The sequence below is a fragment of the Erithacus rubecula genome, assembly GCF_903797595.1.
Source record: "Erithacus rubecula genome assembly, chromosome: 3".
NCBI lineage: Eukaryota > Metazoa > Chordata > Aves > Passeriformes > Muscicapidae > Erithacus > Erithacus rubecula.
The window spans coordinates 73380989-73397011 of NC_136689.1; the positions used below are offsets into that span (position 1 = coordinate 73380989).

The 16023-nt window shown below is 35.6% G+C and overlaps 1 protein-coding gene across 1 annotated transcript in view; it reads left to right on the forward strand.

Moving 5' to 3' along the window:
- The window catches only part of CDH12 (cadherin 12), a 526003-nt gene extending 510364 nt beyond the window's left edge, over nucleotides 1-15639 (forward strand). Inside the window, exons 10-13 of the mRNA XM_079302853.1 lie at nucleotides 4875-4996; nucleotides 5608-5725; nucleotides 10606-10857; nucleotides 14363-15639. Coding sequence (XP_079158979.1) covers nucleotides 4875-4996; nucleotides 5608-5725; nucleotides 10606-10857; nucleotides 14363-14859 — 989 coding nt within the window. The 3' untranslated portion in view covers nucleotides 14860-15639. The remainder of the gene's footprint in view (nucleotides 1-4874; nucleotides 4997-5607; nucleotides 5726-10605; nucleotides 10858-14362) is intronic.
- The last annotated feature ends 384 nt before the right edge of the window (nucleotides 15640-16023 follow it).

The window sequence follows — 16023 nt, forward strand, 5'->3', positions numbered from 1 at the left end:
GAGAAAAAAAAAAATGAAGAAGATTGAGGGGAAATTGTTTTATTTGAAGAAATATTGATATTAAAAAATGCTGTCCAGTGCTGACATAGAAACTGAAACTGTCATCCCTTATCACAGAAAAAAACCAGAGAAATGCCTTGATATATGCATGACTTTGTAAAAACATGTCCCAGTATTGGTATTAGCTGGATAAACTTTCTTCAGAAAAGAGCAGACAGTATTATTATTGAAGTATTTTCACTTCCTCATGACATTATCTCTCTATAAAGACATATATATATATTTCCTTATAAAATAAAAATAAATAAATAGACTCATAACTAGTAGCAGTCAGATTATGTTATTTAAAAAACTTTATTGATAAAATTTTGTTTTCTTATTGTGAGAGAATAGCAAAAATACTTCCCACACTTTTTAGGCACATCCTAATGATCATTCTGTAAACTACCTTTTCTTGAATTGTCACTGAATGGAGATGCTCTTAAGCAGGAGATGGCTGTTCTGCAGACATGCAGATGGTGAGACAGATATGAAGGCAGTTGAATGCAGAACATACCTAACCCATTCCTAAAAATAAAGTTCAAGGTTTATATAGAACAAAGTCTATGAGCAGGTGGAGGATATTTCAGACTCATATTGTTTTCTCCCATTTCACTTCCCAATTCCTCTGTACCTTTTTTCATTATCTGACTAATTTAATTGTGGCTTGTTGATTTGTTTTTTTAGCTCTTAGGATAAATCAACACCCTAGTAGCCTGCATAGTTGCTGTTTCTGAACATTTTTGATGACACAAAACCTATCCAAACTAATAAATTAAACATGGCTCTCATTAATTTCAAGCACAAAGGCCACTTGGCATGAAGTAGCTTATTTCTATGCCTTCTTACCTCCCATAGTCCCCACATGTAAATCAATCCTTTAAGAGTATTTCCTGCCTTTGCTGATTCCCAGCACATGCATGTGAATTGTCCACAAGACCGCTGGTTGCCCCAGGCCAAAACTGTATCAAGAACTGTTATAAGATCATAGTGGAATAAAAAAATAACAGTCCAGTGTTCAAAATTCCTCCATATGCTACCTAATTTCCTAGTATGGAAGTGATCTTTTCCATTTTACAAAAGAGGAGATAGATAAAATGCATAAGAGCTGACTTCTGCTTTCCTGTCCTCAAGGCATAATTTAAGAATAGAAATAAAGTGATATACCTTCCTGTCCAAACCATCTTCCCAACTCACCTATGCCTAGGCCTAAATTTTGAGAATGTTAAAAAACCTTAAATGTCAAGATGGAGTTGATCTTCTCCTGCATACCATAACTGGGTTTAAGGAATCAGCAGTTCTGCTCAATAGTCAGTGTCTATTTTTTCAGATACCTTGGATTTTCATATGTCCATTATTCCAAGAATGTTGCTTGTTTTCTGTTGCTATGATAGCTTTGAATCATCAAGATGTTGACATATGATGGCAATCAAGCAAAAGAAGGAAGCAGGATGGTCACTGTCTTACAGACAGAAAAAAATAAAACAAGGGAAGATGAAGTCAACTAATTAACTAAGTAGATAAAATAAATTTCATAAAGCTAATTAATTTTCCTGTGTCTTCCAGGCAGAATGGAAACATGAAATAAATTTCTTAATTTCTAGGCTCATGATTTAAACAGTTTGTCTTCTCATCTGTGTAATCTGAGTTTAAAAGGCATAAGCAGATGCTTTTAGTGACTCACTCAGTAATACCAGCATGTACATCACTATTGTGTTCACAGGGTTCATAAAGACTTGATTTTGAGAGAAACAGCAGCCAAAAAACAGAGGAAATTGAGGTCATGTCTGCAAAGTAGTATTTTAAATGCAATTCTTCTTGCTTGTTCCCATCAAGTATTACAGATCTTTTATTATTATGTATTATAGGTATTATGTATTAATTCAAAGCTGTACACAATCTTCTTGCAGTCATCGTTTATATACACAAGAAGCTAAAGTGATGTCAGTGCAAACCAGAAAGAAAATCATATAAACAACATGAAAACCTGAAAAAGGTTGATTGTAGAGTCTGATTAATCTGTTTACTTTCATATCTGACTTTTCCAGACCATTTATGCAAGGTAAAATTCTAGTTTGCTGAAATATTTAGGAATAAAAGATTTTGGCCTCTAATATATCTTTCAAAGAGACACCAGAGAATAAATCAGATACATCAGTGAGAAATAAATGTAAGAAGCATACTCATATTCATATATATTTCTACATCATGCTATATTGTGATTTTGATGGAGAAAACAGTCAAATCCTTTTGTTAATTTTAAAAATATAGGTCGCATACTACCTGAACTGTTGCAAAAAAGCAGAAAAAAAGTCATTTGGACAAGCAACTTCACAAAAATATGACCTAAAAAACTTCTTAAAGAATATGTCTAACAGAAATTATCAAAATCATCTGATAGCTTCATGATGCATAAATTTTGAATACATTTACTGTTTTATTGGAAAGGCATTCTGAACATATTTCTAAAAGGAAATTAACATCTATGCCTGTATTTTGGTGGTGATGCATTAATCTCTAATCTGTTTGAACAATGTCTCCTGAATCCGTTTCTCAGTGTTGTACTTTAAAATGAACACACACACAAAAACATCTAAAGCAAAACCTGAGTTACTCCATGTGAACTGATGTATCCCTTTCAGTGAGTACTGCTAGGAGGGAAGTTTTAGGTCAGATTGTTTCTCCCAGTCACTGTGTGAATTTGACCTGTTCAGGGATTTTCTGATCTCTTTATAGAGATCTTGCCCTCTACTGAATAAAATAACTTCTTAGTAATTTTTTTTTATTTATTTCCTGTTATAAAAAGGAACCAATTCAATTGTGAACAAGTGATCTAGATTTGTTCCAGCTCTTCAGGCACCTAAGGAATGAGTGTCTAATTCCTAGCTGCTAGACCAAACTGCATCTTAGACTATACTGGACTATGCCTTTCTCCACAGAGACATTCTGCAAGCAGGGATGCTGAATTGGAAACTAATGAGAATTCAGAGATGTCATTACATATTTTCTCTATTAAATGTTATTTATTTGTCTATTAAATTCATAGGTAGGCACTACAAATGTGTGATCTGTGGGGTTTTTTTTGTCTTCTAGATTCCAAGCTGTGTTTATAACATGGTCAGTTTATATACTACTTCTAAATAGGTAAAACAAAGCTCATCTTGCAGCTAGTCCTATGTAGCTAGGAAATCATTAGGGGAATATCTTTGGTTTTGACACAAGTCTCCTGAAACTATTATTGCATTTAGTAGTTCCTAAGAATAAGGAAGAAATCTTGAAATTTTTTTTATATTGACAACGTGAAGAGACTTTGCCCCTTGCTGTGTTAGTTATTAACAAAAGAAATGTCAAAGATTATACAAACTGAAAAGCAAGTGCCCAATGCAGATAATTTGAAGGGTCCATTGAGGGCCATGAAGATGATCAGAGGGTTGAAGCATGTCATTCATGAAGACAGGCTGAGAAAATTGAGCATTTACAGCCTAGAGAAGAGAATGCTCTGGAAGGACCTATTTGTGTGCTTCCAGTACCTGAAGGGAGCCTACAAGAAAGCTGGATTTTTGACAGCAGCATGTAGTGACAAAATAAGGGGGAATGGCTTCAAACTGAAAGAGAGTAGGTTTGGACTGGATATGAAATAGGAGTTCTTAACAGTGAAGGTGCTGAAGCACTAGCACAGGTTGCCCAGAGCAGATGTGGGTGCCCGAACCCTGGCAGTGCTCAAGACGAAGTTGGAAGGAACTTTGAGCAATCTGGTCTCCATGTGTCAGGGGGCTTGGAACTAGATGATCTTAAAAATTCCTTCCCAACCAAATAATTTTATGATTCTATGATTCAATGATTTATTCCTGAAAATTCAAGACAACACCTCTTTTATTACACAGTCCCATGTTATCATTCTCCATCACCCTGATTTATAAAATAGGTTTTTTTTTAGTAGTAAACAGTTTCTTCCACTCATCTTAAGAGAAAAAGGATAAAATAATTATACTTTTGACTCATCACCTATACTATCTTTCATGTACTTGCTATTTTGCAGGAGGTCTCAGCATAAAGTGAAAGAGAACATTATCTGCTTTGTATTGGCTAGTGTCTTTGTTTTGTCACATATTGTATTTGTGAGTAAACTTGTTTATAAAATGCATCTAGTTACTGATGAAGACTATCTATAGAGAACGGACAGTGGCAAAAAACGTGGTGTATACTGTTGTTTAACATTTCCTTTGCACAAAATTATTTGCTGCCTGCAGCAAAGAAATACTTTCCGCATCATGGTCAAATAGTTGAATGCTATCTGTGCATGTTTCACTGCTAAAGCTAATACTCTCTATGGCTTTCAGCAAGATTTTGCTTTTTTTTTTTCAAATCTTTCTCTCTTTCTCCATCCTCAAAATTGTTATGCTATGCTTGCCTCCTTGATATTTTGAAGATGTAAATAATGGCTAGACAACAAATACTGATTTTCTGCATTTAGTTGTGGAAAACAGAGTTCAGCTTTAATCATTGGAAGTGTTTTCCACAGCCTTAATGAAAAGTGATCTCAGAAAAGTTTTCATCCTTAATAGCAGTTACAATTCCCCCTTTTTTTTTTTTTTCCATTTATGCTCTGATAAACATAATCACATTGATTGATTCCTTAACCCATGAACAGTAATGGATCAAAGACTGGTACAAATTGATAAGAAGCTGGTTCTGTTTGCTTCTTAGTTAAAATCAGAAATTAATGGAAGTCAGGGGCTTTTGTGTGTCACAGTATGGAGATCACAGGTTTATGACAGCTTATGGGACTGATGATGACAACTAACATAACACTTTCCTTCTAAAATTATTTATAGGTAACCCACTATTAACCAGCAAAGTCAACGTTATAATAAATATTTTGGACGTCAATGAGTTTCCTCCTGAAATTTCAGTTCCATATGAGACATCTGTATGTGAAAATGCCAAGCCAGGACAGGTATTTCAAATTTATAATGCTTGGTGTTTTGCTTTTTCTTTCCTCATTATTTATAGCAGTAGAAATTTTCTGGGTTTAAAAATGACATCATGGTCAGAATTCTTCTAAAAAGAAAATGTCTGTGTTGGAAATACGTATTGGAATACTGTTTATTGACTTTTATGGTCTATTTACAGTCTAGTTGTTTCTTGCTTTCTCCAATTATATGGGTCTGAGTCACCCTTTACTGTGCATTTCATAGGTATGAGTTGAGAAAGAATTCCTTTCTTAAAGGATTGTAACTGTGACAGAAGTAGTAGCAGATAAAGTGAAGCATAACCATTCAACTGAAAGCCATCACTAGCATTTAATATAAAAAATAAATATTAAATACCATGAATATACACTCAATCTTTCTGATTTGCATCAGATATGTCAAAGCAAGACCCTCTCTGGGTTCTCTGGTGGTTATAGAATTCAGACTTCTTGCCTCCACTGTCCGGTGTACTGAGGGAATGACAGTAATCCAGCAAAATTTTACTTTCAATAGTTTTATATGATGCTCACTTTGCACTTCCACAAAAACGTTTATTTAAAAGAGTGAACTGACTTCAGAATTAATCTCATTTCAGGTGATACAGACCATCACTGCAGCGGATAAAGATTTGTCACCAGCTGGGCAAAGGTTTTCCTTCAAACTGTCATCTGAGGCTTCCAACAAACCAAACTTTACAGTCCATGACTACAGAAGTAAGTTGGTTACCCATGTCTCTCTTTCAGAGCAGCAGTCTGTAGTTACAATGACATAAATGTTTATTTTCAATTACAGTTGTGTCTACAGAGCTAACATTTTTCTTTGACTTCTAATTGCTAAACTCTCTGGGACTTATATTAATATAAATTCAGGTCTTGCACCTTTTCTTATTTTTAGGGGCAGGAATTGTCAGAACACCAAAGGCTGGGATTTCCCTACAGGCCTTCAAAAACACTGCTACCTGTTTTATTTTCTTCCTTTTATCATTCAGTATCTCAGGAAGAATCCATATGCCAATGCAGGTATACCTTTAAACAAGGCACTATTGCTGTCTTGTTTAAATACTATGACTTTGCTAACCATTTTCAAAGTACCCACATATTGTGCTTTCTTGAGGATACATATTCTTGCAGAAGAGTGAGATCTAAATATGGAAAGTGCTGCTGAAGTACAACACCTTAATAACTTGGATATTTATACAACTGACATCCCTGAATTTTCTTCCAATTTTTGTCATAACTGAAAATCTTTTTTTTTCCTTATTAACTTTAACTCTTTTGTTAGATGGCAAAGAACAAACCAAGACAAAAAATTGATTGTTTTTTCCTACTGTAAGTGTCTTCAATGATGTAGTCTTGTGAACAGACACAGCTAAAACAAAATAAACCGTAGTAAATTTTCACCACTAACTACTTTAATCAAATAAGATTAAAAGAAGTATTCGAACTAGCTTTAAATAACTGTGATAAGATTTTAATATAAAAGGACTTAACATTACACTTCAAAGAAAGAATACCTAAGCTATCTAACAAAGTTCAAAAACATTTGTCTGTGCAGGTCATATGCATCACTATCCAAAGAAATATGTAAGTCTTAATTTTTTAACTTGCTGTTTTCAATTTAAAACTGAGGTTACATCGATGGTAAGGTAAGGGTTCCCTTCTTGCAAATTAAGTGACTCAAGCCTTAAAAGTACTAGAAATTAAAAATACACCAAATGAAATAAAACTGAAAAAGCTTTTTTTTTTTTTTTTTTTTTAGCTTTTTAAAAAATGTGTTTAAATTAGTATATAGCCCAAATAATTTTGAAGCTGTGTACTATTGACATTGTTATGTAATAGAAAACTAAAGCAAACAACATAACTACTATTAATCTCAAAAAAACTTTAGGAAGAAATAAATTTGAAAATAAACAAAAAAAACCCCAAACCTGTGCTTCTTTTCTCTTTATGCATTGTTCTCCTGTGAAGCTGATACAATGAAAACGGTTTATTCCCCAAATTAATAGTGACTTTTATCTTTGTGTGTCATAGATAGATGAAGAGATTGAACAGATGGGCAAGAAACTTCACTTAAGGATTTTTAAATAGAGAATATAGTGAGACCATTCATAATATTGTAGACATGAATAATGGTATCTTATAAAATCAAAACTATGTAGATCCAAAGCATTTTATCAAAGGGCATTCAAACAGTTTTCTTGAGACAGACAGCTCAATGATTATGAAGGATGACTTTACAACAGATCCAAGTTCCCTTACTTCTGTTCTTAGAAGATTAGGGCATTACTCTCTTCTGGAACATATTTCAAGGCCCATATGGGTAGAATCTTCGCAATTATATAGTCTTAGAACATAAATACTATGTATTTCTACATACCTTTTTTTGTCACAAGATTTCTTTAAAGTAAGGGCTTTAATTTTTTTTTTCTTGTCTGTTTCCTGAAAATCCTTTAACTTCACCACGGCTTTTTTTTTTTTTTTTTTTTTTTTTTTTGGGTGGGGGGGTATTTTTTTAATAATTACCAACTTCTACTTTCAATAGAAGTCTTCTCAGGTAATTTTTACAGATTTAATTAATCAAAAGAATCTTTAAACTTATTAAGTCTATACAGTAATTGCAGCTTTTGTAAAGTGTGCTTCGCATGTGAGTTTGGTGAGGAAATTATTCAAATATTATTAGATAATTAAATTAAGTTCAAACTGGTAATGTTGACACTGAGATGACTTTAGATCTCAGTGATCTTTTAATGAGGCATCACTACTGTATTAAAACAATATTCCATAAAAATGGAAACATCCAAGATATAAACTTTTAAAAGCATTTATAAACAATTAGGAAAAAAAAAAAAAAAAAAAAAAAAAAAAAAAAAGAAGCATACTATTTGTTACTTTGTAAGGACCAAAAAAACCCATAAAAAACTATTTTTAATTATCGAGGATTTGCAGAAATATTTGAAAACCTGTCCAACAAAAACTCTGTCGTGCAATATATTCTGCCTTTTGTTTGCCAAAAAGGTGGAGGAAGGTCTGCTCTGTGCACAATTTAGAGGTGTAATAACACAACCTTTTTTTCATTACATAAACCTTTAAAAACAAGCACCATTTTCTTCTAAGCTAGCAATTATGTTAGTAACAAGCAGGTACTTTCTGAAAAGAATTTTTGCTATTTTTGGAGGACACACTAATTGTGTGTTCACTGTGGTACAATTAATGCTTTTACAAGTAAAGGGTGCATTTAAAAATTTAAATAGATCAAGAAGCCCTAATACCCATGGTATTCTATACAACTGAAAATCGTGGGTGGTCTGATACTTCAGCAGATGTAAGACTCTTGTGCTGCACCCAAGAGAAGCCAGGCCCCATACTTCAGAATATAACTTAATGAGGACTGGAAACAGAAGCTCAAGGATGCCTTTCAGCAGAACTGAGATCAATCCACCGTGTTAATAGAAGTGATAACCTGACAGAGTGCTTCCAGAGGGAATGCAGATCTCCCTCTTCCTGCTTTGTTGGCCTCACTCTGCTCTCTAGAGGGCAGCTTCCATGTGGAGTACACCACATTGCTCATGTAAGAGACAGATTTCCTTTTCTCACACATATCCTATAAATTAATTTATTGCCAAGAGACTGAAGAATCAGAAGCTATCTCAGCTTCTCTAGGCTCTTCTGTGTAGAGTTCAAACACCTGCTTGTGTTCGTATTCTCAAAAGAACTTTGAACAAATGAAAGGGGTCATAAAAGAGCAACAAAAAGTGTTCAAAATCAAGGAGTTAAGAGGTTGATCTGATTGATTCTCCTCAAAGGAGAATGAAAAGTCATTTAGTTCCATTGTAAGATATTAAAGTGATCTTCAGTGTTTCAATTAGAAAAAAAAATTAATTCTAATAACAGAAATATAGAAAAATAATAGAAATAAGATTAAACAGAATGTCTTCAAATTAGTTCTTAAACTTTTTATACAGTGCAGGTGATTAATCATATAAATAAAAAGCTGAAGATGGAAGCTGATTTGATTCAAACTATTCTAAAGCATTTTTTTCGTTTTCAAAACTAGGTGTAGCTGAACTTGACATGTCCATGTTTGAGTCTGTCAAAAAGGAGGTGTCTGAAATATTTTTTCTAGCTATATGCCTTCTCAGTGGTGTCTAATCATAACATATCTAATTTTGGATATTTAGGATTATTTTGTGGGAGTCCAGGGTTTTCCCTGGCTCCTTTGGGGGTGCAAAAACCCCCCTGGCAGACCCCTCAGAGACCCCTGAGTGCTGCCCAGGAGCTGAAGGGGCTGGATTTGGCTCCTTGGGAGAATCTGCTCACATTGAGAGAAGAGACACAGAAAATAATGATGAGTAGAGTGTAAATTAGAATGTTAGAACGTAGATAAATAGGTTTTCTTGAATGTTTATGATAAGGGACACGTGGCCAAGATGGAGAGTTTGGGGGGTGGACACCTTTTCCTCCTTCTTCTCCATGTCATCCATGTTGGGTGACACGTTGGCCTCTTGGATTGGTTGGGGTCAGGGCTGGACCATTTAATAAAATTGTATTGTATTGGTAAAATTTCTGTAAACATGTAATACGTAGTACTAACTATATAAGATAAGCCCTGCCTTGACCAGGTAAATTCCACCATGGATGCCAAGCTGAGCAGACCACTGCTGGCCAGGCAAAGTGTCCCAGAGATAAGAAACAATAAACTGTCCTTGGAAAAAGAGAAAACTGTCTCGGGCAGTCTCTCTTCGGTGGCTTCAGGGGAAACCAGGTTTTGTCCCTAATCAGAAGTCCATACCAGTATTTGAGTGTGAAATTCAGAGCCCTCAATTCTTCTATCTCGTAACAAACCTCCAAAGCATGAAAACCATCACGTGACATATCATAAAAAATATTATAAAAAAATATGGGTGAGATGGAAAAATGGTAATTGCAGCATGTTACTTTCATTTAGTTCTGTCTTCTCATTAATTCCCTGCCAAATTAATTTTGATTCTGCTTTTAATGTAGTTCTTTAAATAATTTCCTTGCTACTTTGTTTGATTCAAGAAAATCAGCAGTAACTAACTGGGAAGAAATGACAAAGTCTAGAAGTGGACTAATCAGTATTGAGTAATACTAATTTTCAAGTACTCAGTTCATTTCTCTAGTTATTTTTAATGGGCCAGGAAAGCCAAAATGATTGCATATTGTCTAGGTATACTACTTCCTATTTTTAAGGAAATTAATTTTTTGATAGAGGCATGATTCTAAATTCATGTGCAATCAAAATTCTTTGGACCACAGGCTTGCAATGTAAGGAGATCAGGATAAAAAAACTGAAAAGTCTTCAAAATCATACCTGCAATATTTTGTTTGGGGCTTTTTTAGTTATTTTTATCTCCTGTGAAATGTCAGCTGTTAAAAGGTTTACAAGAAAAGGAATTTCATTTAAGGTTCTGCAAAAGAAAAAATTGTACCAATCAGAATATAAGACCTTCTGTAATGGAAAAGCAAGGGAATTACATAGTTCATGTCATTCACCAAGTTTCAAGGGTGATATAGGCTACAGTATGGAATGAAGTGCACATTAAAAATCTGCTAATGATTGTCATGTTTTACAGACAACACAGCTGGGATAGAAGCCAGGAGAAATGGCTACAGCAGAAGGCAGCAAGAGCTGTACTTTCTTCCAATAGTAATAGAAGACAGCAGTTACCCTGTCCAGAGCAGCACAAACACTTTGACTATCCGTGTTTGCAGATGTGATTCTGATGGCACCATCCAGTCCTGCAACGTGGAAGCAATCTTCTTACCAGTTGGCCTCAGCACAGGAGCTCTGATTGCAATCTTGTTGTGTATTGTTATACTTCTAGGTTAGTTCTCATGAAGCCTGCAAAATGCTTTACTGTGATTACTCACTAGCTTCACCTCGTTTTTAACAAAAGCCATAGAAAATGTGTGGCGGTTTATTTCTCGAAGAATATCCCAAAGCACTGATCATGACCATGAATCTGCTAATCCATTCAATATCTGTTACAGCATTAAGAGAATCAGTTTTCAGTGGAACCCAAATAATAATTTTATTTCTGAAATTTTTAAAAATATATTTCTTGAATGATTAATTTTTAGATTATTACTAAGGTAGAAAGTCCTACTGACAGTAACAGCACTAAGAACTTTTATTTAATTCTTCATGCCTACTTAAGCAGAGGGGGAATGAAGAATGGAGGAGGAGAAAATAATTGTAACGTAGACTGTTACTGGCCACATCCATATAAAGCTTCACAGGAAGATTTTTTATTATTTTTTTATTTCAGGCGGGCATGGATTTCATGAGGTGGTATTGTTATTTGTTTTACCTTATATTTATACACTTATATATGGCGTATCCAAAGTGTATCTTACTTGTTATATAGCCTTAAGCAATATAAACTCAATTTTATAGTTTATACAGGCACCATGTGGGCTTCAGAAATCAGGCTGAGTCTTACAGATGCTGGCCTATGCCTCCTTCTGATACTAGTGGCTTCCAAGGTTCCATGATAGTACACAAAAATAACTCCTGACACAGAATATAACATGTGGATACCTCATTCCATTTGGTTGATGCAGATACCACTTAAATGAATCACTAAAGGCTCAGGGTTACATAAATAGCTTCTGATCAAGAGTGGGTAAAAGTCAGGATTTCTGCCCTGCATCAAAAAATCCTTGTGAGAATTTTTTTTTTTTTTTCATATCAGAGCAAGAATGGCAAACATGCTTCCCATGGAGTAGCGGTTAAATTCACAAATGCAGTCATTCTGAAGAACTTAAAACCTAAAAAACAACTAAGCAAAATAACTTACTTCAGGTTTTTTGAATCAAGAAAAATATCCTCTCTTTTGCCACAATTCCAGTTAGAGCAGGATGGATACCCCACAACTTTGTGCAACATATTCCACTGCTTGACATCCTGGTGATAAAGAAGCCGTTTATTCTGATATTTTAATAGAATTTTCTGCATTTCAGTTTATGCCCATTGCCTCTTGTCCTGTGACAGGTCACCCCTCAGAAAAACCTGGCTCTATCTTTACTTCCATCAGGTACTTATTCACTTTGATAAGATCCCCCTGTGCCTTCCCCAGAATGAACAGACCTGGCTCTCTCAGCCTCTCCTGGTGTGGTAGATGTCACATCTCCTATTCATCTTTGTGGCTGTACATTGGGCTAATTTCATGTCTGTCTTGTAATGAGGAGCCCAGAACTGGGCCCAGAGCTCCAAGTGTGCCTAAGCAGAGCTGTGCAGAGGGCAGTGACCATCTCACTAGACCTGCAAGCATTGTTTCTCCTAATGCAGTCCCAAATGCTGTTGATCTTCAGCACAAGGGTGTATTGATGGCTGATGTGAGCTTCTTGTTCTCCAGGATCCCAAGGATCATCTATCAAGCTGCTTTCTGGTTATCTGGACAACAGCATCTGCAGTATGTAGTTACTCCTCTCTGTGTGTGTGACTTGGGATTTGCGTTTATTTGACATTATGGAGTTCCTTTTGGCCCACTCTCTCAGCCTGATGAGATGCCTTTGAGCAGTGGCCCAGCCACTCTTTTTTATTGCCTGAGAACTTGCTGAGGGTGCACTCAATCCCACTGTCCAGTCTATTTATGAAAATATTAAACAAAAGCAGTCCCAGTACCAAATCCTGTGGTATTTTTTTTAGTGACTGGCCTCCCTCTGGTCTTTGAAATCTTGCTCACAACCTTTACAGTATGGCAGTTTGTCAGCTTTGCAATCCACACCCACCATCTGCTTGTATAGGTCACACATTCTCAGGTTTTCTGGGAAGATTCTTGTGAAAGATACTATCAAAACTTTGCTAAAGTTAGGTCAAAATTATTGCACTTTTCTCCCTTCATCAACCACTAACCTTATTGTAGAAAGCTATGAAATGAGTTAAGCACAATTTTACCTTCATAATTGTGTAGCAGTGTACATGTAGGAGTAGCATGCCTGCTACTCTTACGTCCTTTCTTAGTTTCCAGAATTATTTTTTCCATCACATTTCTAAAAATCAAGGTGAGACTGGCTGCTAGCTCCCTAGGTCATTCTTCTTGCTCTGCTTGAAACAGGAGTGACACTTGCTCCAGTTCTCAGAAACCTCTCCCAGTCTCCATGACCTTTCAAAAATTATCATAAATAGCCTCACAATTTTAGCAGCCATTTCCTCATCATCCATGTATATATCTCACCATATCCCACGTACTTGTGTGTCCAGTTTGTTCAAGTATTGCCTAACCTAATCTTCTTCCACCAAGGATAAGTTCTTTCTTGTTCCAGACTTTCCCTCTGGTCTTAGAGACATGGAATCACTGAAGGACAACTTCACAAGAAATTGCATAGTCAAAGTAGTTGCTGACTTAGGCTGGCCTTTTCTGTGTCGTTTGGCGACAGCTCCCCTGCCCTGTTCAGCAGTGGGCCCACCTTTGCTCCACTTTTTCTACCCTTTTTTTTTTTTTTCCGTTTTACTTGTACAAGCCCTTCTTGCTGCCCTTCGTGTCCCTCCTGAGACAGCACCATGCGGGCTTTGTCTTTCCTAACCACATTCCTGCGTGTTCAGACTGTCACTGTATATTCCTCCTGGCTCACCTGTCGCTGTTTACAGCTCTTAGGTGCATTCTTTTCTATCACTGACTTTACTCAAGAGCTTCTTATTAATCAATGCATGCCTCCTGCTGCCTTTTCTTGATTTCCTGCTCCTCAGGTTGGACCACTGTTGAGTTTGGAGGACATGATACTTGAAAATCAGCCAGCTCTCCTGGACCCCTCTTCTCTCCAGAACTTTTAACACGTAATTTTTTTAATCAGATGCCTGAAGAGGTCAAAATATACTGTATAAAAAGCTAGAGTAGGATTATTTTTTCTCTATTTCAAAAATTCCAAGTTTGAAATTATTGAGTATTCAAAATTCCATTTTTTTTTTCTGTAATGCTCTGTGAGTTGGGTTTTTGGTTTAGTTTTTTATTCTTGTCTTCAAAGTGTAAATTTAGGGTTCTTTTCTCTATTCTGCTATGGAAAATATTTTTTTTAAAAAGCCACATCTCTATCTCTCTGAACTAAAAACCTGAAGTCATGTTCAATTCTGTTTGCTTGCAAAGCAGGCCATCAGAAAAATTATTTGATACTTTCTTCAGCAGTAAAACAAGCACTTAGGAAAGTTAGACTCCTATGTCAAAGAGCAGGTAATTTTTCATTGGCTAGAGCACTACTAAGCATTGCTCTTTTCTAAGGACAAAAGTGCTTTTGATTGCTTGTGGCTTTCAAAGAAAGATATAATGATGTGTCATCAGAGTACTAAATTATTTCTGTGCATGTCTTAACTTCACTTGTCTCTCGTTACAGTCATTGTGGTACTGTATGTAGCACTACGAAGACAGAAGAAAAAGGACACCCTGATGACCTCTAAAGAAGACATCAGAGATAATGTTATCCATTATGACGATGAAGGAGGTGGAGAAGAGGACACCCAGGCTTTTGACATAGGAGCCCTGAGGAATCCCAAAGTGATTGAAGATAACAAAATACGCAGGGACATAAAACCAGACACTTTGCGTTTTACACGCCACAGACCACCAGCGGAAGATAACACAGACATAAGAGATTTCATTAATCAAAGGCTGAAGGAAAATGATGTAGATCCATCTGCACCCCCTTATGACTCCTTGGCAACCTATGCTTATGAAGGAAACGGATCTGTTGCAGAGTCTCTCAGCTCTATAGACTCCCTCACTACAGAGGCAGATCAGGACTATGACTATCTGAGTGACTGGGGACCTCGCTTTAAGATCTTGGCAGATATGTTTGGAGAAGAAAGTTACAACCCTGACAAAGTCACTTAAGTACAACAGTGAAACAAAAAGAAAAGAAAACCAACAATTTAAAAGATAAACCTAAGCTTTATATAAGACACAATTACTTTGATTATAAAAGACAGCAATTGTTTCCAGCAAGTTACTACATTTATCATACCGTCAGTTTTGGTTTGATTTGTGAAAGAATGATAAATCCTGTAACATACACAGGTTTTTGTTGTTGTTATTTTGTTATTCTGGAATTACACTGAGACAAGCTCAGGCCTACAAGGTGCAGTTTACTGACCTGATTTAGAAAGAAGGTAGCTCTCTGGCATCACGGTGGAAGAGTGGTAGCTTTTTCGTAATTCCACTAAAGTGCCTATTGAAACTTTTATCATTTAAGTGGTAAACTGTCTGCTGTGATGGTGTTACAAAACTGAATGGTAAATCAAATATGAACTTTAAGACAAGAAGCAATAGCAATATGCTGACTTCTCTTAGAAAAAAAAAAAATGAGATCACTTCCTGGAGTATCTAATGACTAGAACTGTGGGGGAGAAATGGGGTGTGTGCATTGTGTTTGGGGGGTTATGTTTGTTGTCCTTTTTTTAAAGAAAACAGTATGTTGAGACATCGTATTTCCTCTTTCAAAGTTTCACTGAAAATTTAAATTTAAAATGCTATTGCTCACTCTGAAGATGTAAAGCCCAAATTAAAAAGGAAAAGATCTTAGCATACACCAATGAATATTTAAAATGTTCATACAAATACTACATTTTTCCAAAATAATAAAAAGATGAAAGCAGCTATTCCTTGATGTGAAGGAAATTTCACTTGTCTCTCCCTCTTCTTTTGAAACGAGACTATTATTAGAACGTAATAATGGAGAGGACTTTTAAAGACTATTATTGTACCTTTAGTATACATTTTCCATTGTAAATATCACTAAAGCAGTACATGTAAAGAACTTCACACCACTTTTCTTTGCTCTGTAGGCACCATAAGCATATATATTGTAGTTATTTTTTCATTCATCATCTGCTAGAGTTCAGAATATCACTGTATTTCACTGCCACACCCACAGGAAACATTTTAGAAAACCTTCTGAGGCTGGACACTTTCTTAATTTTCTTCTTGACAAAATTTAAACAGAAGCAGAATAACCAGCACTTTTTTCCCACTCTCTATGTACATACCCATGCCTAAATG